Below are 25282 nucleotides of genomic sequence, written 5' to 3'. Positions count from 1 at the left end.
GCCAAATGAAAAAAAAGAGCACACATCCATGATCAAGAAGCATCCCCTTATGATTACCACATATCTTAATTTACATACCATGTAAGTTATTCACTTTTATCAGTTAAATACTATTTCTTTTACTCCTACTGATTTGTACTATTTGAGACACCTCTGTTGTGTTCTTTACGTCACATTAAACTAGAGCTGAAACGATTTTTGATCATTTTAATAATCAATTAATCGTTTAGGTTATTCGTCACGCAAAAATGCCAAACATTTCCTAGTTTCAGCCTATTAGTTGTGAAGTTTGTTGCTTTTTCATAGTTTTATTTAATTTTAAATTGAATGTATTTAGAGTTTCAACTATTAATAGGAACAGAATAAGATGCCAACTTGGTTTTATAAAACTACAAAAATGAATGAATGAATATTGAGAATTGATCAGTTGAAAAAATTAAGTGGCAAATTCACTGATGATGGAAGTAACTGCTAGTTGCAGGACTGCATTAAGAGAGTTCAAAGTTCAAAGAAAACTATCAATGAGCCTTTATTTTGAAGGGCTGATGCAACGTCAGTCTGCTCGTGTCCTGTTTGACTTTACGACAGTGGCAGTGACACGGGGGCGCGCCAGGTGCGTGCGCGCCCCCGTGTACAGGACGCAAAATATAGTAAATCACTTCAATGTGTTACTGTTGTTTGTGTGTTTGTGTGCTTTATACTAGTAAAATGTCACTCAAATATTTACAAACTATTTACACAAAAATAATAACTGCAAAAACAAAAAATAAATATGTTCATATTAAAATATTAATTAAATTTAAAGTTGACAATTACCAATTAAAAATAAATGAATAGAGTTGTGTTCCTCAGGGTCCACTTGTACATCTTGCAGCAATAATTTCACATTTGGGCATTTCCCCAAGTAAATATGGCAGTTTCTTTATGTCTCTTATGTTTTCAAATTCTGGGTGTATTTTTCTAATATAAAAGGAAAATGTTATAGTACTCAACTACAACTGTTATTCTATAATTTGCCAATATTTAGGACTTTATTTTACACCTCCTTATTATTCAACTACTTGCACAAACTGTATCCTTAAACTGCATATATTATATATATAATTATAAATATCATATAAATATAAATATTATATATATTTTATAATATTCTTATTTTGTGATTCTTTATTGTACTTTTGCACTAATGCTGCTTTGTCTAACTTGAATTTCTTCTATGGGGGATCAATATGTAATCTTATCTTACATCTTTAAAGCAAAATGGCTGACGCTAAAACATGAAGAGAAGAGTCATTAATCATAACAGTGACAGTTAGCCACCACAAGCTGATGGTCAAACCAAGTGGCTGTGCGTATTGAACTGAAGGTGCGTTTGATTATTTAGAAAATGCAACATGTCTTTTTGTGAGAGGTACTGAGTTATTTCTTCTTAGAATAGGTAACATGAACTTGGTTAAATATTAAAGGAATAACATTAATACACATGGTGAGTATTTAGCTACTCACCCCACAGGAAGTTTCACGGCGATAAAAAGCTCCAAAAACGTTCACAGAAACCTTTAAAACCCATTCTGCAGCATTATTCACTTCTTATCGATACGTTATTGGTTGAAAAATGTTGTAGTTTCGTTCAAAGCCCGTATTTTTCCAATAATAAGGATAACTACCAACAACCAGCTGACCAGTTGGCTGCGCACACCAAACACACACACATACCCATATACAGCAGATTTCCAGGCATAACAAAGCTGCATTTTATTCCATTGTTAAGGAGCAGAGAAGAAATCCCATGTCTTCATTTTATTACATAGTAACATATTTATCTTAACGGTTTCATTTACTCTCATCACATTGTAACATAATACATATTCATATTTCAAAAGTTGATTTCCATCTTATTAAATAGGAACAGAATAAATATTCACTTCTTAACCGAGTGGCCACAACTCTCTCCAAGTCTCCATGGTGGACACTAGCTTAACAGAAGCTTTCTGAGAACCAGGTTTACTGGGACCTTTCCTCCGCACCCACACACACACACTCACATGCACACACAACTCAACCATATGCACTTACCCCACTCTCACACAATCTGACATATTATACTGCATCATTCCTGCAGTTTTATTAGGGACATTTTAACTGCAGAGATGTTGTAGCTCCTGTGTACTGTTGTCGATGCACAAAGTGGCCCTGGTGGCAACACACTGAGTAGGTGGTTCAGCTAAATAATCCATCTATGCTTCACTAGAAATGTCCAATATCTGTGCACACTTGTAAAAAACAAACCATAAAAAGCGTACAGGAATATCATATTACTAACATTGCCTTGTTCGGGTGTTGCACTGGTACTGGAACTGAAATAGACTGCGACTGTGACTGAACTGATTAGAAAGAAATGTGTTGTTCACAGCTTCTCAATAGCAGAAAATGTAGTTTTGCAGTCAGAGCTGCAACAGATGCTCAAAACATACATTTTCCAGCACCTATTTCGGAGTTAGCTGGACAACTGGAAAAACTCTGTTATTTTTATTTTTCTAATTCCACGTTCCAGGTTTTTGCTTAGAAGATGTATCAGGCTAACTACGCAATGAAACTTCATGACACAGATCCCAGGGTGTCTGTCGGGCATGGACTCGAAACAGCAACAGGAAACATTGATTTCAGGGTAAACAAGACTTTGTTTTTAAGTGGAGATGATAATCAGGCATTACAATGTAAACAACAATGAACAGCAAAACAAACAATACTGTCTTTTCTCTCCATATTGCACAACTCATACTAAATTACAACTTTGAATTCCTGATTATCACATGCCTTCTGTATTTCATTTGAATTGTGCTGCTTATATGGTTAATGTCAATGATTTCAAAGTGGCTGATTTTTGTGGATGACGTGGATGAATTTTGTATTGCAATTATATGGGACAAATGTATGGAGAGGGCTTAACAGATATTACTAGACATACAGAATAAAACTCATTTCAAACTTAAATACATAGCTCATACACATCCCAATAAATCATACATTTCTTAACCAACTTTAAAGGGACACTTTAAAATGGATGCCAAAGCATTAAAATGGTCGATGTAAAAAAAAAAAAAAAAAGTCTTCCTACTTCCATTCTAAACAGATGGCATGTGAGGAGCATCTTGCTTCAAAACCCTTAAATATAAGCAGTGGTGGTTATTTACAGCTCATACTGAGTAAATCAAGTCTAGAAGTGATCTGTGTAGTCCCGTTGTGACAAAGAGACGTCACGTGTATCAGACATTAAAGAGTTAAAGTGAGACTAGTCAGCAGCGGCTACAGGAGCTCCTTAAGCATTAATGCCATTCATTGACATGGGCTCTGAAGCTTTGTGACAGAGACCAGCCAAACAGGTCACAGGAAGAAGAAAATAAAACAATAAGTTGCTGAAAACAAAGAGTCTAAAAAAATAAAGTTCTGTTAATTCTCTGCATTATATAGTTTCTTTTTTTCCGCACTTTTGGTTCAACCTTCTTCAGCTTCAACACAATGGATATTTTCAAAGAAATGTAACTATGAAAGCGCTATGTACATGCAAAGCCCACTTGGGTCTGCTCAGTTCAGCCAGCCAGGAACACAACAGTTGTGTTTGTGAGCAATAGGTCAGTCATGATGCACTGTGAGTATGGGCTGCCTGCAGATGGGGCAGGTGTTGTTTTCAGAGAGCCAGCGGTCGATACAGTGGATGTGGAATTCATGGGAGCAGGGCAGGCGACGCAGCTTGTTGCCTTGGGCATACTCATTGATGCAGACGCTGCATGCACGACCCATCTCGCCCTCCAGGCTGGCCTGACCATAAGTACGTGTGGATAGATTGTCAATCTGCTCTTTGGTCAGGCCCCTAGGGTGTTCATCATCTTCTTCATCATTGAGCAAAAAGAAGTGTGCCAGCCGCAGGATGGGTAGAGTACCATTTTCTACCAGGTTGTTGGTGTCTCTGCTGGAGGCCCGTCCCTCTGTCGTGCTCACCACCGCTCCTCCGAGCCGGGCCTGTCCTCCCTGGTCCTCCTCGCTTCCCACCAGCCCCACCCTCTCCGGATCTACCGCACCTATACCCACCAGGCCAGCTGCGCTCTCATTTGTATGAAGACGACTGGTTGGGGTGGTGGTACTATTTGTACCACTAGGATCTGTGTGGCTAGGTGCAACAGTTTCAGAGTCAGCCTCTGTCTCCATTAGGGAGCTCAGCTCCCCAAATCCGGTCATAATCTGGCGCAATATGGAGCGCAGGGCGGTGGAGTTGGGCTCCCCTAGGCCCGTCTCACTGATGCGCCTCAGTGGAATCCGTATAGTGCTCACATAGGTACGGATTCCAGCTCTCTCAGAGCGGGAGATGGTGCGTCTAAATCCACCACTGTCACTTTCAAATGTGACCGTATTCTCAGCAACACGTGCACGAGAACGCGTTCTACTGGCGATGCTGTCCCGGTCACGGTTTTCACCAGGTCGAATCCTTCTCACCTGCAGGTCCAACATGATGGTTGGATGCCGTCGCACAGCTGAACTTCCTGATCCTACTACATGCGATTCACTCTCGCGTTCTCCCGTCTCTACAGCTGTCTCTGTCAGAGCTGCAGGTTCTGCCACAGCCTCTCCTGTTTCCATGGAAACAGAGCTGGTGCCACTGCCTGGCTCAACAGTGTGCACGCTAGAACCACTGACACCACTGCTCGATGGTGGAGCGGCAGTGGCAACAGGTATTCTGTGCAAGGGAGAACGGCTTCGCCTTGACAAGCGGGATGAAACCCCAACCCCAGCTGCGGCCCTGCGTGCACGACCACGCGATCGAGTCCTACTGCCACGTGATTCGTGTCCCGCTGCTGGGGCCTGAGATACAGACTGGGGTGACACACGGGGACAGTCTATTGAAGCAGACATATCATCACTGCCCTGCTCTACTTCTGCATTGAGAGCTTGCTGTGATGGTGTATTTTGATCGAGGGGTGGGTTGGGAACAGTGGGAGGTGGTGCTAAAGAGTGCAAAGTGGCACCTCTCCTTTGAGCAGCAGTTGGGGTGGTCATTGGCGCGGGAAGTGCAGGAGGGCTCATAGAAAGGGTGGTAGTGCTGCTGCGTGTACGCCGTGTCTGCATTCTCCTGAGGGCTGGGCGGGGGGTGGGGTACGGGGTTGGCCTCGGCGTGGTTGAAGGGCGAGGGTTGGAGAAAGACGAAACCGTGCGTATAGAGGGGGAAGTTGTGTTTGGGGCGGTCACTGGCAGCTCTGCAGTGTCGGCAGCGTCATTATGCTCCCCCGGCTCTGGCTGATCGTGGTTGATGTTGATTTCCAGGCTAAAGCGGAACTCTCCACTGTTAGGGTTGGTCCGACTGACAGCACGCCATGTCTGGTTGCCACTCTGCCCACTGCGAGTAGCATTACCAGTGCGTCTGAAAGTGTTCAGCCACTCCAGTAATGAGTCACCATTAGAAGTTTCTGCTCCGGGCTCTGTGCCCCCTGTAACAAAAACAAATGAGACTGTAAACTAAATGTAAGCTATGTGTTCACCGAAAAATCTATTCTCTTGTACCCTAAGAAAAAGATTGATGTTCCCCAGTGTTCACTTACAACACTTAAGCCAGTCCGTTTCATACGTTCGTATCAGTCAAACAAGTTCTATTGCAACCTTGTTAAAGCTGATGCCTAAAATATTACATTAATTGATAATTGTCCTAAATAACGTCTGAAAAATGTTCCAGGGGCACTCAAGTTTTTATAAGCAAGTGCTTTGTAATAATCCAGTTTTACAGAATTCATGATGAAAGCTATCAGTTGTTTTACAATTCAGTCCTAAAACATTATGTTTGGCTTCTTCATTAATCAATAGGGATTTAACCGAAGCCATATGGCGTCACGCAAGAGAAAGCCAGATTTGTTAAGATCAGATAGAGACCCCACCCCCCTTCCCTACCTGCTCCTCGTCTCCCTCCAGCCACTCTCTCCTCTCCCTCACCGCTGCCTCCCTGCTGTTCTCCAGAATCAGCAGTCTGCAAGCGCTGCTCAGAGCGGGGCTGAGACGACATGCGCTCTTTTGCTCCATCAAGACGCTGCCGGAGCTCCTCGGCCGTCACCTCCCCTGTGACACATATGAACAGCAACAGTGGGTCAAGAAGAACTACCCTACTCCTATACTGAGAGCAGATTATCAGTATCATACACTGTGGCATTATAATTTGTAAACTCCATATGTTTAGAACATATTTATATAAGGAAAGGCCCGATTGGTAATCCCAACCAGTGTGTTAACATAGAAAGATGTTTCTCTCCTCACCAGGAGTGCCAAGCAGGTTGCTGTCTCTCATTAGGCGGTACTCCTCTTCACTCAGTTCATTGATGAAGTGATAGTATGCCTCCTCCCGTCGAAGACGCTCTGCCTGCCTCCGCCGTTCGTCTCCCCCACCAGGAGGGTCCATCACCGTGAAAAGTGCTGCTGACAGATGGGGGACAGTGTCATCTGAAGCTACCTATTACAGCTCTACATTCTGCAGTCACAGAGCCCCTGCAGCTGCACGCTTCAACTGAACATGCTCATGTCATATGTCATTACAATGTGCTGCTCGAGAACAAAACAAGCTCCTGATTATTTGACTCTCTCCTGGAAAGATACAGAACAGACGCTTTGCTCAGCTAACGTTATTTATATATAGATATATAGATATATATATATATATAAATATATATATGATACACTTCCTAAGTTGTATCAGAAACTAGAGCACAAATTGGAGCCAGGAGCTGTTCGGTTACCTTAGCCTTGCAGTGACTAATCTCTAGCCAAGGACGACAGTTAAGACAACGACATCCATTTTCTATCGAAAGGCTCCAGCAGTAAGAGACAAGGCAAAGCTACAGTAATCTTTAGCATTAGCCCGACGACCAGCGCTGTAAGTCCATCTAAATTAAAACAAGTGGATAAATCCTGAGTTAATTCACTGTGGGGAACAACCCATAGACACCCTAACAACAACGCAGCCTTCATGTGAGCTAATATTAGCCAAGTTACAACAAGCTACGGAAGGCCATGTTGAAGGCAGGGGGGGATGAAGCAACAAAACTGGCGTTGTCATCCTGGTTATCCACCAATCACAGGCCGAGTGTACGTGACGGACACGGCAACCGTCCAATCAGCGCTCGACGAAGGCGGGACACGGTGAACGGTCTCCTCCGTGTAAACGCAGACCAGAGGAGCAAAGACAAAGAATGGTGTCCGCTTTAACGCGCAAACACACAAGCGACGCGGTAAACTCCGGCAACCATTAGCGGCGCCGTCGCCCAGCACACAACAGTTAATTTTAAAGAGCAGTCGGGGAGGCGAGGTGTCGTTTTGAATGCGCAGCGCCTTTTTAAGTCGCTAAGCGAGCGCTAGCACGTTAGCGCGTCTAACATCAGCGAATACGAGTCCGTCGACAGTCCGGTGAGGCTGAACATCTCCGCGCAAATACCGGGGACGGACGCGTTAACGGGGCGGCCGGCGTGCACGGAGACTGACACACAGCCCCGGCGCGGCGCTACGAGAGATGACAGTGACATTAAAAGGAGTTTAGTACCTGACAAAGCAGCGGTAATATGGACGGTGCGCTGTGCTCTCTCTCTCTCTTCTCCCTCGAACCAAGATGGGACCAGTGGTGCGACGTCCCGCGGTCCGTCGGAAACAACGTCGACCTGGCTAACATCGGTTCCTAGGTTACGCTGCGGCTGCAAAAACAAAAAGCTGTGAAAGTTTTGTTTTCGCTTTGAATGGGCACAGACTGAGGGACAAACTAAGGGTCTTGGTAATTCACTGCGTTTTGTGACACTAGTAGTTTGAAACCTCTAAATGTAAGTTTGAAACATGTTGCTGGTACATTATGTAGTCAAAAGTCAAAAGTCAGCTTTATTGTCCAATATTCACATGGACAGACATATAAAGCTAATCGAGAAGGAAACGTTTTCCACTCACTACCCCACGATGAAACAGATAGCACAGGCACAACAGACAAGACATATTCCTAATACTAAAAAAGTAAACATTCAATTACACAACAGACAAGACATTTACTTGTCTGTTGTGTAATTGAATGTTTACTTTTGTAGAAGAACATCTTTTTGTAATGTCTTATGTAAATAAGACACTCTTTTTGAATAAGGGAGACATTTTTACAACTGTATTAATTATTTTATTCAACATTTTGAATGCAGGGCGTTTACGTTAAATGCACTGTTTTTCATTGTGGTATTGCTATTGTTCCATAAATAAAGGATTTGAGTTATTTACCATAAATTAACCTAAATCCTAACACAGCCTTGCCTCTTGACTTTAAAGTTGATAAGAAGTTGCAACACATAATACCAGGTGACATTATAATATATGAAATGTCTTACGGCTGAGCAGCATTAGTGCATCATATAGTGTATTTTGGTGCCAGCTTGATTCACCATATACAATAATAAAGTGTAGCCTATGCCCAAAATAGAAGTGTGTACTGACTATAACACTTATGGTGTTTATTGTTAGTGTTCAAGAGTGCTTACTTCTGTTTTACTCACTGTTTTATTGACCATCTCCTCTAAAGGTTGTTGCCTGTTTGTATTTCACACACCTAACGTTATGTTCATGATCAGCTAAAACAGCTTCTCCAACATCTTAATGATATGTTCATTCTATCAGTATTTCCAAAAGAAAAATCACTATAATACTCCAGCCTACTGGTATTCTTCAAGTGAGTCTGTACTAATGTGTCCTTGGATATAAACCACTGTAATGTTACAGTAAAATGTCCTAAGCTGATCATATTTTGTGGTAATTTGTAACCTCTTGATGATTGTATGTGCTGCAGCAGCTTTGAGATCTACATTAAAAACTACCTTTGTTTAAAGGATTTCTCTTCTGCACTTTAATTATTTGGCTATGTTACTACATTATAGCTGTTTATCCCATTTGATTCTATGAAAATAATTCATATTTGAATCTATATTGGGGTTTAAATGTTGTTCTAGTGGATTATATGTGCAAATAAACTTACCCTGTCTAATAAGTACTTCTAATTAGTATCATACCTTTAGTAATAACATACGTATAATGTTATTCGGAGACAAATATGATCTTATTGGCTTTAATCCCTTCTCATAATGAGGTAATAGGCCAAAAAAAACAGATTATTCTCCCATATTATAGTATTAAAATATGCTACAATATAGCAAAAGATGTATATTTCCTCCCCCCGTACAGCTGTTATGATTAAATTAACATAAACATGAGCTCCAGTGTGAATTTCCACGTGGTGTAATCCTGTCTACCCATTTTCTTTTTCCGCTCTTTCTCTTGCTGCAGGAGCTGGTCTCTTCACGACGTTTTACGACACTGCCGTGCGCCAATACGCCGTCGCTACCGAGTGAAGTGCGTCTCTTTGGAGCAGATACCGGCTGAGAGAGAAACGCAGCAGCAAGAGAAAGGAATATAATCGGGGCTGGTTTTCCACCTGGACTGTCTCCGAGCACCGCGCGTCCCCTCCGGTACTCACGATCCGACCCGCAAACTCGATGTGGACGCTGGGCTGAAGGAAGAAAGGGCCACGCTGGGGAAGGCAACTAGCCGATTTACCAAACCGAGCTCGTTGGTGTAGCTTAGTTGCCTCCCAAGCGACGCTTTAAAGAGAGAGAGAGAGAGAAAAAAAACCCCCAGAGCAAAGAAGGAAGGAGCGGGTTGCATTAAGCCCAAACAGAGGAGAAAATGGACTATGATTTCAAAGTGAAGCTGACCGGCGAAAGAGAGCGTGTCGAGGACCTGTTTGAGTACGAAGGATGCAAAGTGGGTAGAGGCACCTACGGTCATGTTTACAAGGCGAAGAGAAAAGATGGGTGAGTTGATGACCAGCAAGGCCTCGAAGCCAGTGAACCCTATCACCAGCCCCCTCCCTTCCCCTCTCCCAAATACATTTTAATTACTTCTCCCATTTCCCCCTCTCCTCGTCCTCTAACAAGCCTTGTAATCGTGTGCCAGTGGCAGAGGAGGCTCGTCGTTCAGGCATTTATGGACAGAAATAAGGGCAGTGTTTAGATTACCTGCGCTGTCAGAGTGCTGATGAGGCTTTAGTGACAAGAGCACTGACACATGGTTTGCCACTGGGATTGTGGCTCGCCTTCACTCTGTGCTGTTGTCTTTGTTCACACGTTTTTATTCTGTGTTGTTGCTCAGGAGTGTACACTGGTTTAATGTGGTGCAATGTACGAGGCTGTGTAGGTGAGTGTGAGATACAGCAGGTGCATGTGCGAGTTAGTGATCTCCAGGTAAATATCTCTACACCAGCTTGGTTCGATCATCACCGAGAAGGCCTGAAGTGAGTGGTTAAAAGTGTTAATTTGTAGAGGAATGAGGCACTTGAGAGCTAAATGTAAAGCCAGCAAAGCTATAATCTATAACATGCCTACACTTTTGGTGCTTTTATACTCCTTTTCTCCTGTTTTTGGCCTCTTTTACTTTTAACCTCAATCCTCCTTCATTCCCTTTTTTTTTTTTTTTAAGTGTTTTGTGGCATTTTTTGCCTTTTAGTCAACAGTGGGAGCGATGACATGAAATAAGGGGAGGGAAAGATGGGGAATGACATGCAGCAAACTCCCCCCCCCCATGGACTTTAGAGAGGTTCATGGTCACCACCTTAAACCTTGACGACACCTGGGTGGGTCATTTCTAAACCTTTTTTATTTATTTCCTTATTCCCTTTTTTTCTACTGTTTCTAATGCAATCTTTGAACAGTCTGAAGGAGAGCTGGAGGAGAGCTGAAGGCAGCTCTTGTGCATTATCGCAGCCCGGACATACTGGCAGCCGGAACCGCACAAAAGAAGCCTAAAGTGTTTAAAGATGTTTGTGTTCACTTCAGGAGACTGCTGTTTATGAGACTCTGTGAGCTAATTTGTGCTGCAGCAGTTGGATGAGGCCTGAGCAGGCACAAAGCATGGGTTTATGAGATGATTTAGGCCAGGGGGAGGGAGGGGTTGCACCCGATTCATTCAAGTGAGAGCCAGTCCCAGTGCTCTGTTTGTCCCTCGCCAGCTGCCAGACAGGGCCTGTTTCCTCTCCCCTTCTATTGTTTTGAGCCTCAGAGGTGAGCTTGATTACACAAATCTGGAGGTAATGCAACTCGGCCTCTTCTCAGACTCCCTGTGCCAGCTGCCAAGTGACCCCCTTTACGTTTCTGTGCAGACAGCTCTCAGGGGGCCCGCAGTCTGGTGTGGTGTTGATGTTGCTCTCCCTCTCTCTGTTTGTAGGAAGGATGATAAGGACTACGCCCTCAAGCAGATTGAAGGCACTGGCATCTCCATGTCAGCCTGCAGAGAGATTGCAGTAAGAACTGCTTGGCTTACTCTGTCCGTTCGTTTGGTCTCTGTTAAACACACTCATTCCGCTCCAAGGTGGTTTATGTAATGGCCGAATCACCTTTACAAAATTGCTTTGGTTAAGTAAGCAACAGACATACAATTAAAGAGCTGGAAACAATCACAGAAGTTGACACATTAGCAAATAGGCTTTAATGTATAATATCGTTAATCAAGACTATGTCCTAAAAATTAATACCATCATAATACGCTTTAGAGAAAGTGTTAATTGTTGCACATACATTTTATAGTATTGCATTCAGTTGTACAGGTGATAGTGTGTCTACCTTATGGTAATCAGCACTATAAATTCCTCACTTTTAACAGTTAATATATGCATTAATTAGTACAGTACAAATTGGCTATTTGTTATTCATGGTTTCTGCCATGAGAGTGTGTGTTCAGTGCTCTGATTGGCTCTGTGTATTGCAGCTGCTGCGGGAGCTGAAGCACCCCAACGTCATCTCACTGCAGAAGGTTTTCCTGTCACACGCAGACCGTAAAGTATGGCTGCTCTTTGACTACGCCGAACACGATCTCTGGGTAAAATGCACACACGCAAACACACGCTGGAGCTGCATGGCATGACTTAACAAACATAAAGCAGTCGTATCTACTGAATATGCAAAAATGAGTGGGAATGCATGTTGATACTTTCTGTATAGGTCATTTTTTATATTTCTTTTAGACCAACACACTCTTTCCATTTGCTCGTATCTGAGCATTTCCCCTTTTGAAATGCGTGACAAAAGCACAGACATTCACAAGTACAGAGTGACTCGTAGTGTAATATCTATACACACAAACACCATCAGCCAGTTGTATGGAAGGAGACTGAAAATGGTGCTAATTATGCATCGTGAAGTCTCACTAAAACGTAGACATACACCAAGAAGTATTCAACATTTGGTAGTCAAACCTCTGCTGCATTACGTTTGGCAGGGTATCAGAACAGAGTTTTTAAATGCCATTTTCTGCCACAAAGCTGCAACACTCACATTTCCCTCCCAAGGAAGTGGAAACACAGGCCACAAACATCAGCCTTACTCCTCCTGCCTGTAGCATACACTTACATTTGTGACCATACGAATGTAGAAAAGGACACAAAATGATGGATTTCAGTCAACATGTGTGCGCACACATACCACAATTACTGTTACCTTGTCTTTCTGTAGCACATTATTAAGTTCCACAGAGCGTCCAAGGCCAACAAGAAGCCACTTCAGCTGCCTAGAGGGATGGTCAAGTCTCTGCTCTACCAGATCCTGGATGGCATCCATTACCTTCATGCCAACTGGGTCCTCCACAGAGACCTTGTAAGAGGATTGGGGAAGGAGGGGGGCGAGAGAAAATATTTAGGTAGAAGGGAAAACAAGGCAACAGTTGATGAGAGATTGGAAGATTGTTATTTGGCAGAGAATCAAGTCAAAGGCATGTGAAGCTGTGTCGATCTGCATGTGTTCAGTTATGGCTCATAACTACCTGTTTTCACATATTTTAAAAGATTTGTGTGTGTTTTTTTTGGTCTTTGTTCACTTGTATACATTTGTTCTACAATATTCTATTACATAAAAGCTGACATTATAAATGATAGTAGTGATCTACAGGCAATGTATTAGCGTCCTTGTATAACAAAGGGTTCTGTAAAAGAAGGAGTTAGGAATACTCTTAAAGTAGTTTGTTTACATATTTTAACAGTTTGATTGTAATACAAAATCTGCCATTAACATCCTCTGACTGACAAAATGAGATGGAAATGGTAGACATTCTCTCTTGTGCGGTGCAGTGGGTTTATATCTCCACTAGAGGGCAGCAACAAAGTTTTGATAAAACAGCATATTTCAGCAACTGGGCCAAACTAATCTGAATTATTGTTGTTTCTTTTTAAATATTTGCATTACGGAATTGTTGGTATGTCTCTTGTCCCTCCTCAGAAACCAGCTAACATTTTAGTGATGGGGGAAGGGCCAGAGAGGGGTAGAGTAAAGATAGGTATGTATATTGTCTCCTCCTTAAAATGTTATATCATGTATTGTTTAAGTCTGCTCTTACTTTACTGACTATAATATATAATATCCCTGCAGCGGACATGGGGTTTGCCCGTCTCTTCAATTCACCACTGAAGCCTTTAGCCGATCTTGACCCTGTGGTGGTCACCTTCTGGTACAGAGCACCTGAACTACTGCTTGGGGCTCGGCACTACACCAAAGCCATCGGTGAGAACTGAGCAACACCATCTTTCCGTGCAGCTTCCAGTGTGCGAACGTGTGCATCGGCTTCGACTGACTTTAGGGAACAGCTTAAGTTAGTGAGTGCTCTGCTTTTCTTTCAGACATCTGGGCGATTGGCTGCATCTTTGCAGAGCTGCTGACGTCTGAGCCCATATTCCACTGTCGCCAGGAGGACATCAAGACCAGTAACCCATATCACCACGACCAACTGGACCGCATCTTTAACGTCATGGGCTTCCCTGCTGGTAAGAGTCCAGTGTTGCCAGAAAATGCTCCATTTAAAATCATTACATCATACGTACTGGTTTGTTATTCATACACCTGGATGAAGCAATTCAAATAAAAGGGGATGTATTACTTAAGGGAAATAAGTTCTTCTGATTTTCCAAACAATGTATGCATATTAGTGCTGTTCAGATGCTAGTGTATCAAATTCAAATTCAAAATGGAAGGATAAGCATTTTCCGTTTCTTAGCAGAGGCAGATAATTTACTTGGTCTTTTCTTGCTCTTTTTTCTTTAGGCAGTAATTTGGTCTGTGGGCTCTGAACATCAACTGACACAATAGATGAAGCCAAGTCACAAACATAGAAACTTTTACTTGCAAGGCTACATTTGAGCCTATATTTTCCAGTTCACTTAAGCTGCTTCTGATCTTCTTTTTTTTTCCCCTTCTACCATCTCTGCTCCTCTAGTTGTGCAACCCACCAGTCTGTCTGATGGATTTTGTTTTGATTCTGAAGGAAACCAAGCCTTACAAATTGTGCATCGGGGCAATTTTTACAATCCCTTTGCGATGTTTGGCCTTTAAAGTTATGGAGGTTTTTATTGAAAAGTGTAGAGATAATTGCAGTGGAGCAAGTAGTTTTCAGTTATATAAAAAAAACCCACAGATCTTAAACTGTAAGTCAGAACCAAAGCTCAACATGCTCTTGTTGTAATAAAGGGGTTGTTGTTGGTAACTCATGAGTGTTTGTGCTCAAAAAGATTGTAATCCAGACCCTACAACCTAAATAATCTGTTCTTGAAGGGAGGGAGGGTGTGGCGTGGTGTAATCCTGTCTTTCCCTCATTTGACAGATAAAGACTGGGAGGACATCAAAAAGATGCCAGAACACTCCACGCTGATGAAAGACTTTAGGAGGAACACGTGAGTCTGCAGAGCACCGCTGTCCCAGTTTTCTCAAAGATCAGAAACAAAGTTAGAGCAAAGCAAAGTGCTGTGTCTGCTGGCAGAAAGACATTTTTGAGTGTTGCGCACAACTTGTACCTAACCATGTAAAACCTCTGTGTGTTCTTTTATGGGGTAATTGCACTGAAGGCATGATATTGATATCTATTTGCTCCTTTTTTTTTATCACAGATACACAAACTGCAGCCTTATAAAGTACATGGAAAAACATAAAGTCAAACCAGACAGCAAAGCATTCCACTTGGTGAGTTTAAATGCCTTGGTAATAGGGCAATTGCATGTCATTTGCATAACTTATAGACATTATAGTACCATTATGACAGCAAATCCATGACAACCATGTAGCTGTAGTTTGGCTCTCCGTGACAAACGGAGCGTGCTTTGTCATTATGCCACTTCTATTAATGGTTTCTCGTTTGAGGCTAACATTGCAATTCAATAAAGCTGCAGAAGCTGTTGACCATGGACCCAATCCGTAGAATCACATCTGAGCAGGCCATGCAGGACCCTTACTTTTTGGAGGAGCCCCTGCCTACCTCTGAGTGAGTCACAGCGCACACACCCTCACATACAGTCTGTATCTCATGTAGTCTGTATATCAGTCTATCTTGTGCTGCTCCTTAGCTTGAGTCAAATGACCTAGGAACATCTACCACGTCGAACAGGTCCCTTAGCTAATTAGGTGCGAGTCATGGGAATAAATGTTTTGCGTTTTTTTTTCTCCAGTGTGTTTGCAGGCTGCCAGATTCCCTATCCCAAGAGGGAGTTCCTGACAGAGGAGGAGCCAGAAGACAAGGCAGACAAAGTAAGAAATGTGCCACATATTGTGTCATTCAACATGCTTATATGATGAATAAATACAGGTAAAGGGAAACATTGCAAAGAGATAGTAAATACACAATAGGGCTTCAGCACTAAAATGTACACATACAATACAATGAACACATGTACAATAGTCCTTTTTTATTTATAACTATTAGAAGAACCAGCAGCAGCAACAGGGAAACAACCACACGAATGGGGCGGGGCACACTGGCAACCCTGACAACAGCCACGCCCAGGGCCCGCCTCTGAAGAAAGTGCGAGTTGTCCCGCCCACCACTACCTCAGGTGGCCTCATCATGACCTCAGACTACCAGGTAAGTCTCTCACTCCCTCTCTCTCTCTAACTCTCTTATTCACACACATCATACAGTCACACTCATGTTTACTCATGATTTCTGAGATTATGAAGTTGCATTAGAGGCAGATTTAGCTTTTGTTGATAAACAATTCATTGCATATACAAAATTGTAGTAGAAGTGCATCTGTCAAATAAATTGTCATCAATAAGAACCAACTTGGGTGATACTGCCCTCTGCAGTGCACAATGTTTGCCCTCCTGTAAGCACTCAAGCCAGTAATCGGATCTTATTTGTTCCATGTTTCATTTTTATACCCGTCTTCTGTTTTTCTGTCTCATGCTAGCTTAGCATATCTGTGCGTCATGTCACAACCTCCAAATTAACCTTTAAACCATTTAACCAAGTGGGCACTAACATAAAAAAGTGTTTTACCAGAGTGTAGTTAATACGGTTTAATCAATATCTTCTTGTTTTCTTCCTCCCTGCAGCGCTCCAATCCACATGCTGCCTACCAGAACCCTGGACCAAGCACATCACTGCCCCAAAGCAGCATGGGATACTCCTCTACCTCCCAACAGCCGCCCCAGTACTCCCACCAGACCCACCGCTACTGAGACACCTCTCCCACACACATACGTACATACCTATACATACAAACATATACACGCATACACAGCCCTCACCATGCCCACCTGAACGAATGTACTGAGGGATGTGGGGATGTCCAAGGAAACAAACCCCCCCAACCCCACTTTGCCCACAGAGGGCACCTTGTCTGCAGCAGTCTGTTAGTTCAGAACAACAACAATCTACACTTCTTCAAGATAACACACCATAACCCCAGAATTAGAAACACTGCTTTAGAGCAAAAACACAAGGCGGGAGGATGAGAAGAATGGATACTGTGGTGAAATCCAAACTGTTTCTGTTACTCAAACCAGCCTAGAGAAGGTGGCTTGGTTTTGGGGGGGAGGGGGACACATGTTAACCTGTTGTGTCATCTCCTCTCCTCATCTTCTCCACCTGTGTCCACACCTCCACCTACGCCCTACCCCCCTTTCCCGTCGAAGTTTGGATGAGACTGAAAGCTGCTATGTGACTGCCAGCGGTGACAGATTCCCTGTCCGACTGTCCTCTTGTGTGTCTGTCTGTCTGTCTGTCGGTTGTTTATTTTGTGTGTGTGTGGCCCCGTGAGGGCCTCAGCTGAGGACTGAACTGAGCTGCTGTGAAGCATGCTGGGAGGATGCGGAGCCCCCACAGCTGTGGCATTGAGGGTTTTCTGAAAGGACAAAAAAAGATGACAAAAAAGATTTTAGTAGTTTATAATTTAATCTGTTTTAATGGTTTTGTTTTCATGGCAAGAGTGGCAAAGCAGCTCGCGCTGACTGAGCGCTCAGCTGCTGTATGCTGTGGGCAAGCCTTACAACATGATGACAAAACCAACCAATCGCATGGAGGATGGCAGATGGAACATGCATTGTACTGTATTGTATTGAAATATTTTACATGAAGCAAGTACCCTGACAATAAAAGTGGAAACATTGATATTTTGGGAGTGAGTATGTGCAAGCAGCTGATCAGTGATGTAAACGAGTATTCGACTTTTGCACCTTAATGACATCTTCCTTTCTTCCTTTCTTTTCTTTTGATTCACAAAGCTAGAGCTGCTAACTTTTTCTCAAGAATTCATGTAAATCGTATTCGCTTGCAGGAACTGCATTATGTAATTTTTGGAAGAATCTGTTTTTAATGGTGACATTCATCTTTATGCTTATAACAACATCGAGTGTCTGAGAAAGCTCACATGGTCATTTTTCATATTCTTAGCTGACTCATTGTCCTTATAATGGCTCTTTGATATGCTAACCTGAAAATGTTATTTTCAGAGTTTAGGACAGCAGACTTTAAGCTAAAAGCTCACATAAAGAAATATCCTCTATAAAGTAGGGCTGCAACAAATATTAAAATGTATTATTTGTATTTATTTCTTTTGAATATTGTTTTAATCAGTTTATTTTGTCTATATACAATCAGAAAATAGTGAGAAAGGCACTTTTTCCCATAGCACAAGTTGATATCCATTTAACAGTCTAAACCCTACAACTATTCAAAGAAAAGCAGCAAATTGTCACCTTTAAGAGTCTGTAACCAGAGACTGTTTTACATTTTGATCCGCATGAAATCTTCACGTGCACAGAAACTCGAGCTTGGAACAAAGAGTCATACATTGGCTGTGACGTCCAAGTATGCCAACATAGTCTTTTCTCTCTCTACTGCCCCACTTTATCACATTGTCACATACATGTGTGCTTTGGTAGTCATGTCTAAATCAATTATATATGTTAAACTGACAGCTGTTTAACAGATGCAGGCCATGGCTTACCCCCCTTGTCCTGGACTAGAACTGCATTTTGTTTAATCATGAAAAAACTCCCTTTCTCTCTCTAATAGACTAAACAGACCACAGTCTCTGCTCGCTTTCCCCTGCTTTAATCATCTACCTCAGACTGTTCTTGTCTACAAACACACCTGGGAGAGTAAAGCTCAGATCTAAGTATAGCAAGTCCTCCCATTGAACCTCTTCCTGTAGGATGCTGGCCCATCTATTTCAGTCTGTTATACAATACTATCCCAGCTCACTCTCAGCATCCCTGCCTGAAAGCATGATACAATCCCCCTTAAAACCCCCCGAGCTCGCAATATTCTGCTATTACTCGTTAGTTAAATAGGTCTTGCTGTCTACAAAATCCCCACAGGCCCTGAGATGAATTTAAAGCCCTTATAATTTTGACAGGGAATGGGACCCAGTTGCGTATAAAAAACCCCCGTTAAGCTCTTCAGCAACGCCCAACCGTAGCCCCGCCTCCTCCACTCGCAACACCGCTAACGAGCCGGGGAGTCTCCCTGTCACTCAAACCGTTAGAGACATCCCATTGGTTGATGAGAACGTCCGTCATGCGTTAAAGCCCCTTTTGCGAGATGTGATTGGTGGATGCGGCCGGTGGGCGTGTCCCCGTCCTCAAAGGATTTTCCCCGGAGCGCAGACGGGCTGGGGGACACAGGATGGAAGAGCTAATAGGAGTATCTAACGGGACATGCGGACGGGCTGATTTCTTCTAATATTTCAAGTGCTGGTGAGGGCCTTACGATACTTTTTACAACGACCGATAACACATGTTGTGCAAATGGTGAAATGTGTGTGGGTATTTCTGCGGACTGTGGTTTAATTTGTCCAAACTAAGAAGTCGAGCAGTGGACATACGCTAGCTTAAAGCAAGTGGTCAGCAGGAGCGGACCCCCAGTTGAGGATAATAAACCGAGTCCACCGTAGCCGAAACCTGCCTTGAAAAAAGCACATTTTTTCCCGCTGCTGGGCAACTTTAACCACATAATTGGTGTTGGTTGTGCACCGGCGTGTTTAATCAGTTTCTAAGGCACATAGGCGTGAATCGGCTGGGTTAAATGTAAGAATTTAAGATTAAAGCTGGCATCAATTCATGGGGAACCGAGGTAGATGAACAGATGTGGGTCAGTCCATCAGTAACGGGAAGCGACGGTGCGGAACAGTGATTGATCGCCATTAGTTCACGCCTGTGTGTGTGTGTGTGTGTGTTCCTGTGAATGTGCGTGTATCAGCCTGTAGGGAAGAGAAAAAGGGAGTGTGTGTGTGTGTGTGTGTGTGTGTGTGTGTGGAGAAACTGGGAATTTAAGGCATGAAAACATCAATATAACAATATAATACAGTTTTATTAACTTTAGCATGACATAAAGTAGTAAATACTGATGATATAATAACAGCTCACCTTCAATCAATCAATCAATCAATTAATCAACCACATTTTAGATTAATTAATGGACAACCTAATCTATAAAAAGGTAACACAAAACAAAAGGAGCTCAAAGTGAGAAATGTAATCTGAGTTTAAATATTTAATGTTTTAATGTAGGTTAAAAGACGAGTATAACTTCACTGATTACCAGATTTTGAATCAATTGGATTAATCGATCAACTACAAAATTAATCTGCTGTTCAGCCCGTTGTATCACCTTTAGGATTATGATAACTTGGGCTCATGTTTGCATTAAAAAGTCAGGTATTTGTATAAATGTAATCCTGCAGATTTGCTCAACAGATTAGAGGTGGACAGTATTTTCAGATATCTAAATATATCACAGTATGGAAAAAGTATACAAAATCACATATTACATAATTAAATTGATGTTCGAAACAATCAACCAAACACTTAAATCCTACATTTACTTAGTTTATAATTACAGTTCGCTCTGAATCAGTACATTTCTTTAATAACAGGGTTTATATTGTCATGATTTTAGGGATGTTTTGTCTTTTTGGCCACACAAAAAGAAGATAAAAGTTATGGCCGACTCTGTACCCTGTCAGGATTCACTGTTCAGTCCATACTTTCACCTTTACTTTGTCTTACAGGCACAGCATGATGACTGTTTCAACCTGCGTGCCCCTGAGTAATACTGGGACGTTCTTGGACAGGCACAGTGTCCCAGCAGAGTTTTTTTTACGTCATATTTAGGGCAGTGTGACCTGACGTAATCCAGACTGCATTATTCATAACATCAGAACAAGCAAAACAGCCTGCAACACAAGAAGCTGTACCCGGCTCATAAATTGGTAATGACTCCCCTTTCAGCTCTTAATGGAGTTCTCACATCTGTAGTAAAAGGGCTCTTCGGTCTCTGTGTGTTGCTCTAGAGATGTGTCTTGCCGGAGTCACAGCAGGAGTGTGTTTTACCCCAAACGCAGCCTGAACGTCACCCGTCAGAGGACCAGAGACATTTCTGCTGCTGATGGGACATTAGAGAGGCTACCTGGTGTGTTTGTGTGTGTTTGTGTGTGTTTTACATGCCTGAATGCTTAAGTGTGCATGTTGGCTTGTAATAAATTAAGCATCCGTGAACACATGACGAACAGGATGAGTGAGAAATGAATCATGAGAGGGAGAATCCATGTTTGAAAACACAAGCTCAGGCGTTCCTCTGTGGTGTTGTGGGTGAGTTCAGGCTGTACTCTCCCTTTCTCGCCCCTGTCTTTCTCCCTGGAGTGAGTGGAGGATGAAGGAGGAGGAGCACTCCGCTTTCATTGCGAGAGTACAGGGGGCCTTAAAGAAGGTCGAAGAGGAGGAGGTAGAGGAGAGGAGGTGGTAGATCCAATCAATAAGTGGAACATGATCATCAGCTGCTCTTTATTAAAGCTCCAACAACAGCTATTTGTTCAGAGTTCAACGTTCTCTCTATGTTTCTCTCTACGTTTCTCTCAACGTTCTCTCTACGTTCTCTCAACGTTCTTCTCGACCTTCAGGAAGACGGTCCTGAGCGCGCTCAGTTTTCAGACGCTTCAGTAGCAATGAGCTGCTGAACGCCATCTGTTTCTCGGGGTCGCTCGCCACCGCCTTCACAGCCCTCAGGCCGCGGGCGTTTCGGGCACTTTGCCACCACCGTCTCTTCCTGTTTGTAAGTTAAGCGGGCATCATTCATCATCAAACAGGGATTGGGGCGGGGGTTCCTCAGCGGGCGCCGTCCCCACGCCGTGTGCATGCGTTTCTGTGCTGCTGCAGGCCCGCTGCGGGTTTGAAGCGGGGCGGGGGCAGAGGTCGCAGGCGAACGGCCGCTCTCCGGTGTGGATGATGGACGTGTCTGGCGAGCGGCGAGCGCGCACTTCTTGGTCTTTGCCGCAGATGTTGGCAAGACAAAGCTCTGGCGGCGGGCGCTCTCCCGTTGGGCGTGGACGGACCTCGCGGTGTCTCTTGAGGGTGGCTGAGGCGTCTGAAGCTGGCCGGCTGCAGAAGTCGCAAGCCGTACGGTCGCAGCTCGCTGTGGCATTCAGCGTGCTGGGCTTGCCAGCAGGGACTTGAATTTAAAAACTTTTGCTGCAGATCGTGCACGGGGAACGCCCCTCTGCCGCCACCGAGCTCTCCTGCGTCCGATGGCGTGCGGCACCTCGTTCACTCTGGACCTTTCAGATGAACAGCGATACGTTAGGGCTGCTTCAGCAGTGCCGCTGGAGCTGCGCAGACAAATGCGCAGCCGGTGAGGTTTGTCGCCGAGTGGATGCCGGGAGTGGCGCGAGGGAGCCCTCGCGATTTCAGCCGCTTCCCACAGACGTACGCAGGCAAACGGAGCGTCGGCGGGCAGGCTGTCCTCAGCGTTCACTCGGGTTGGCGTGGACAGGATCTTTGGGTGGCGTTTCAGCTGGTATCTGACGGGCCGAACTTGCGGTGGCCACAGAGTCGCAGAGGTGCGGGCGCTTCTCCCGTTGTGAGTCTGGAAGTGGACGGCAGCTGGCGACCGGGGCATTTGAAACTTCTTTTGCCCGCAGAGGTCGCAGAGCAGCGAGCTGGGACGCTGGAGCGTTCCGCCGGCGCCGTCCACCATGGGACGATCTTCTTGTGTGCTCCGGAGCGTCGTTGGTCCTCAGTAGATTTTGGGGCAGAGGTCGCAGCGGTTGGGGAGGTTTCACCCCCGAGCTGGATGACCTCTTTGTGTGTTTTGAGGCGGGACCTGCAGCTGAAGTTTTACCGCACGACGGGCGCACAGCCACGCCGCACCCTCGCGCTTGCTTCTCCAAGCTTGGCGACGCACGTTGCGGTTTTGCCACGGCTCACTGTGGGCTGCTGCAGGTTTGTCGCGGCCTGTTGAAGCGAACCAGGCTCGCACAGGTGGCAGGCGAACTGCTTTCTTCCCTGTTGGATTGAAGGGGAGTGTCGCGCCAGACTGCGGACTTGTTCTTCCATCACTTACCACAAAGTCACACATAGTGCTGCCGGGCTCCCAGCTTCACCGCGCAAAGAGGTGCATGCTGGATCCAAGTTCCAGCCTGGACAATCCTCCAGACCCTGAAGGAGACGGGTGCAGAGTCCACACCTGGGGGCGAGAAACACGTGGAGGGTTATCAGGAGGGAGTGAAGAGGCTGAAAACAGATTATACTTACAGTTAATAAATATAAATATATTTATAAAAATAAAAACTTAAATATATTAATATTAAATCTACATAAATTAAAATAAACTATAAATATATTTAATAAAAATAAATATATTGAATAAATATAATATATTTAATCTACATAAATCTACATAATAAAATAAATATAAAAACTATAAATATATTTAATAAATAACATATATTGAATAAATACAGAATATATTAATCTACATAAATATATATAATAAATATTAAAAACTATAAATATATTAAGTAAATATAAAAACTATAAAATACATTGAAATACAATATAAAAACTATTAATATATGAAATAATATAAAACTATGTAATATTTTAATAACATATATTTAATTATTTAAACGGACATAAATAAATATAAAAAACTAAATATATGGAAATAAATATAAAAAAAGTATAAAAACTATACATAACATATATGAAATAAATAAAAAACTAGAATATTATTTAATAATATATTTAATATTAAAACATACAATACATATAAACTAAATATAAAAACTAAAAATATACGAAATAAATATAAAATTATAAATATATGGAAAAAATTAAAACTATGGAATAAATTAAATAATATAAAAAACTATTAAATACATTAATAAAATATGAAAACTATCAATAATAAATAATTAATTAATTATTTTCATCCACTTCACTTCCCTCAGGCTGGAGTCCAGGTGGGTCACCTGTGTCCTCTCCACCACCTCCTTCCTCCTCCTCCTTCTTTCCTCCTCCTCCTCCTGTTGGAGGTCGGAGGACAGGCAACGCACGGCTGGCGACGTTGAGTTGGTTTCGCCTGGTGGTGTTTGAGGCTCGGAGGAGGCGGGTCTCCTCTTGGACCTGCGACCTGGTACTGGGTGGGTTTGGGGGGAATGTCCTGATGGCGGGTTGATGGTTTGGTTCTGTGCGGTGGTGGTGCAGCTGCTGCAGTAGTGAGCGCCACCGCCTGGTCCATCAGGTCTACAGCAAAACACTGCAGCAGCATCCAGACGAGCTGCAGACGGAGGACAAAGGTTCATATCGTAATGAGCTCTTATTGATCAGGAGATCATCAATACAATATTAGTAGGAGATATTAGAGAGGCACGATATGGAACACTGTATTAATGGTCATAATCCTAATATTAGTTGAGCTTGTTATTTGCTCATTGATTGGGAGAATATTATCAATTACAAATAAAAGAGGAGAGGCATTGATGATAAACTTTACAAACATCAATAAACAATAATCAATATGTTGTTTTATTAATTATTGTTACTGTTGGCTGTCTGTCCTCCACACTTACCTGGTCTTCTGTCTCACCTGTGTGTTTCCATGCTCAGCTGCTGAGTCAGGCAGGTCCACCTGAACGGCAGCGTCCCCCTCTCTGCTGAGGTCACTCTGGCATGCCACCTCTTCCTCTTCCTTCCTCTGGACTCTCCCACTGACAGCCCACTCCCTTCTCATCCTCTCCTCCTCCTCCTCCTCTTCGGTCTTCAGCAGGAACACACAGGAGCTGTTCTCCTCCTTCAGGAGCTCAGGAGTCCAGACGCCATCTTTCAATCAGAATACACTGTATCTTTATGATCATATTGATTTTATATATAATAAGGATTATATAGGAGTATATATAACAGTATATATAACAGTAATATAGTATAACAGTATTATAACAGTATATATATATAACAGTATATATATTATATAACAGTATTATATAACAGTTATATATATAACATATATATTATATTAACATATATAATATATAACAGTATATAAATATATAACAGTATATATATAAACAGATTATATATATAAACAGTATATATAACAGTATATATAACAGTATATATTATATATACATATATATAACATATATATATATATAACAGTATATAAACATATATATAAATATATAACAGTATATATAACATATATAATAACAGTATATTAACAGTATATATAACAGTATATATATATATAACAGTTAATATAACAGTATATATTATATATAACAGTATATATAACAGTATATATTATAACAGTATATATAACAGTATATATAATGCAGTATATATAACAGTATATATATATGTATAACAGTATATAACATATATATAACAGTATAATATAATATATAACAGTATATAATGCAGTATATATAGCAGTATATATAATGCAGTAGTATATAACACGTATATATTACAGTATATATAACAGTATATATAACAGTAATATATAACAGTATATATAACATATATAACAGCATATATATAACAGATATATAGCATATATTATAACAGTATATATAAACAGTATATATAATAACAGTATATAAACGAGTATACTAATATAACAGTATATATAACCGTATATCTCTCTC

At 42.4% G+C, this 25282-nt stretch overlaps 3 protein-coding genes across 3 annotated transcripts in view; 2 read left to right on the top strand and 1 right to left on the bottom strand.

Moving 5' to 3' along the window:
- Positions 1-1785: 1785 nt before the first annotated feature.
- rnf6 (ring finger protein (C3H2C3 type) 6) lies at positions 1786-7739 on the bottom strand. The gene is made up of 4 exons (XM_035651744.1): positions 7571-7739; positions 6295-6453; positions 5935-6099; positions 1786-5480 (listed from the first exon to the last, which is right to left on the bottom strand). Exons 2-4 carry the CDS (start codon positions 6434-6436, stop codon positions 3634-3636), a joined length of 2154 nt encoding a protein of 717 aa, XP_035507637.1. The 5' UTR covers positions 6437-6453; positions 7571-7739; the 3' UTR covers positions 1786-3633.
- A 1620-nt stretch (positions 7740-9359) lies between these two features.
- cdk8 (cyclin-dependent kinase 8) lies at positions 9360-17798 on the top strand. Its single transcript, XM_035651730.1, has 13 exons — positions 9360-9860; positions 11269-11344; positions 11809-11919; positions 12552-12692; positions 13311-13368; positions 13461-13592; positions 13709-13852; positions 14686-14755; positions 14969-15041; positions 15242-15339; positions 15524-15602; positions 15778-15936; positions 16410-17798. Exons 1-13 carry the CDS (start codon positions 9733-9735, stop codon positions 16533-16535), a joined length of 1395 nt encoding a protein of 464 aa, XP_035507623.1. The 5' UTR covers positions 9360-9732; the 3' UTR covers positions 16536-17798.
- Positions 17799-18947: 1149 nt separating this feature from the next.
- wasf3b (WASP family member 3b) overlaps positions 18948-25282 on the top strand; it is a gene marked incomplete at its 3' end in the record, with an annotated part of 25496 nt that continues 19161 nt past the window's right edge. The window contains 1 exon segment of the mRNA XM_035651718.1: positions 18948-19055.

This window comes from Morone saxatilis, unplaced genomic scaffold, assembly GCF_004916995.1.
Source record: "Morone saxatilis isolate NCDOM2014 unplaced genomic scaffold, NCSU_SB_2.0 Contig0, whole genome shotgun sequence".
NCBI lineage: Eukaryota > Metazoa > Chordata > Actinopteri > Moronidae > Morone > Morone saxatilis.
The sequence above is the reverse complement of the archived record's forward strand: the minus strand, read 5'-3'. Positions and strand labels throughout refer to the sequence as shown.

Excerpts from the sequence above, each read along its gene's own strand:
- cdk8 (XM_035651730.1), top strand. The coding sequence starts at position 9,733 with ATGGACTATGATTTCAAAGTGAAGCTGACCGGCGAAAGAGAGCGTGTC. Across the intron at positions 13,593-13,708 it reads GCACTACACCAAAGCCATCG|ACATCTGGGCGATTGGCTGC; the intron begins GTGAGAACTGAG and ends CTTTTCTTTCAG. Across the intron at positions 15,603-15,777 it reads CAGAAGACAAGGCAGACAAA|AAGAACCAGCAGCAGCAACA; the intron begins GTAAGAAATGTG and ends TATAACTATTAG.
- rnf6 (XM_035651744.1), bottom strand. The coding sequence starts at position 6,436 with ATGGACCCTCCTGGTGGGGGAGACGAACGGCGGAGGCAGGCAGAGCGT. Across the intron at positions 6,100-6,294 it reads CAACCTGCTTGGCACTCCTG|GGGAGGTGACGGCCGAGGAG; the intron begins GTGAGGAGAGAA and ends TATGTGTCACAG. Across the intron at positions 5,481-5,934 it reads TGGAGGGAGACGAGGAGCAG|GGGGCACAGAGCCCGGAGCA; the intron begins GTAGGGAAGGGG and ends TTTTTGTTACAG.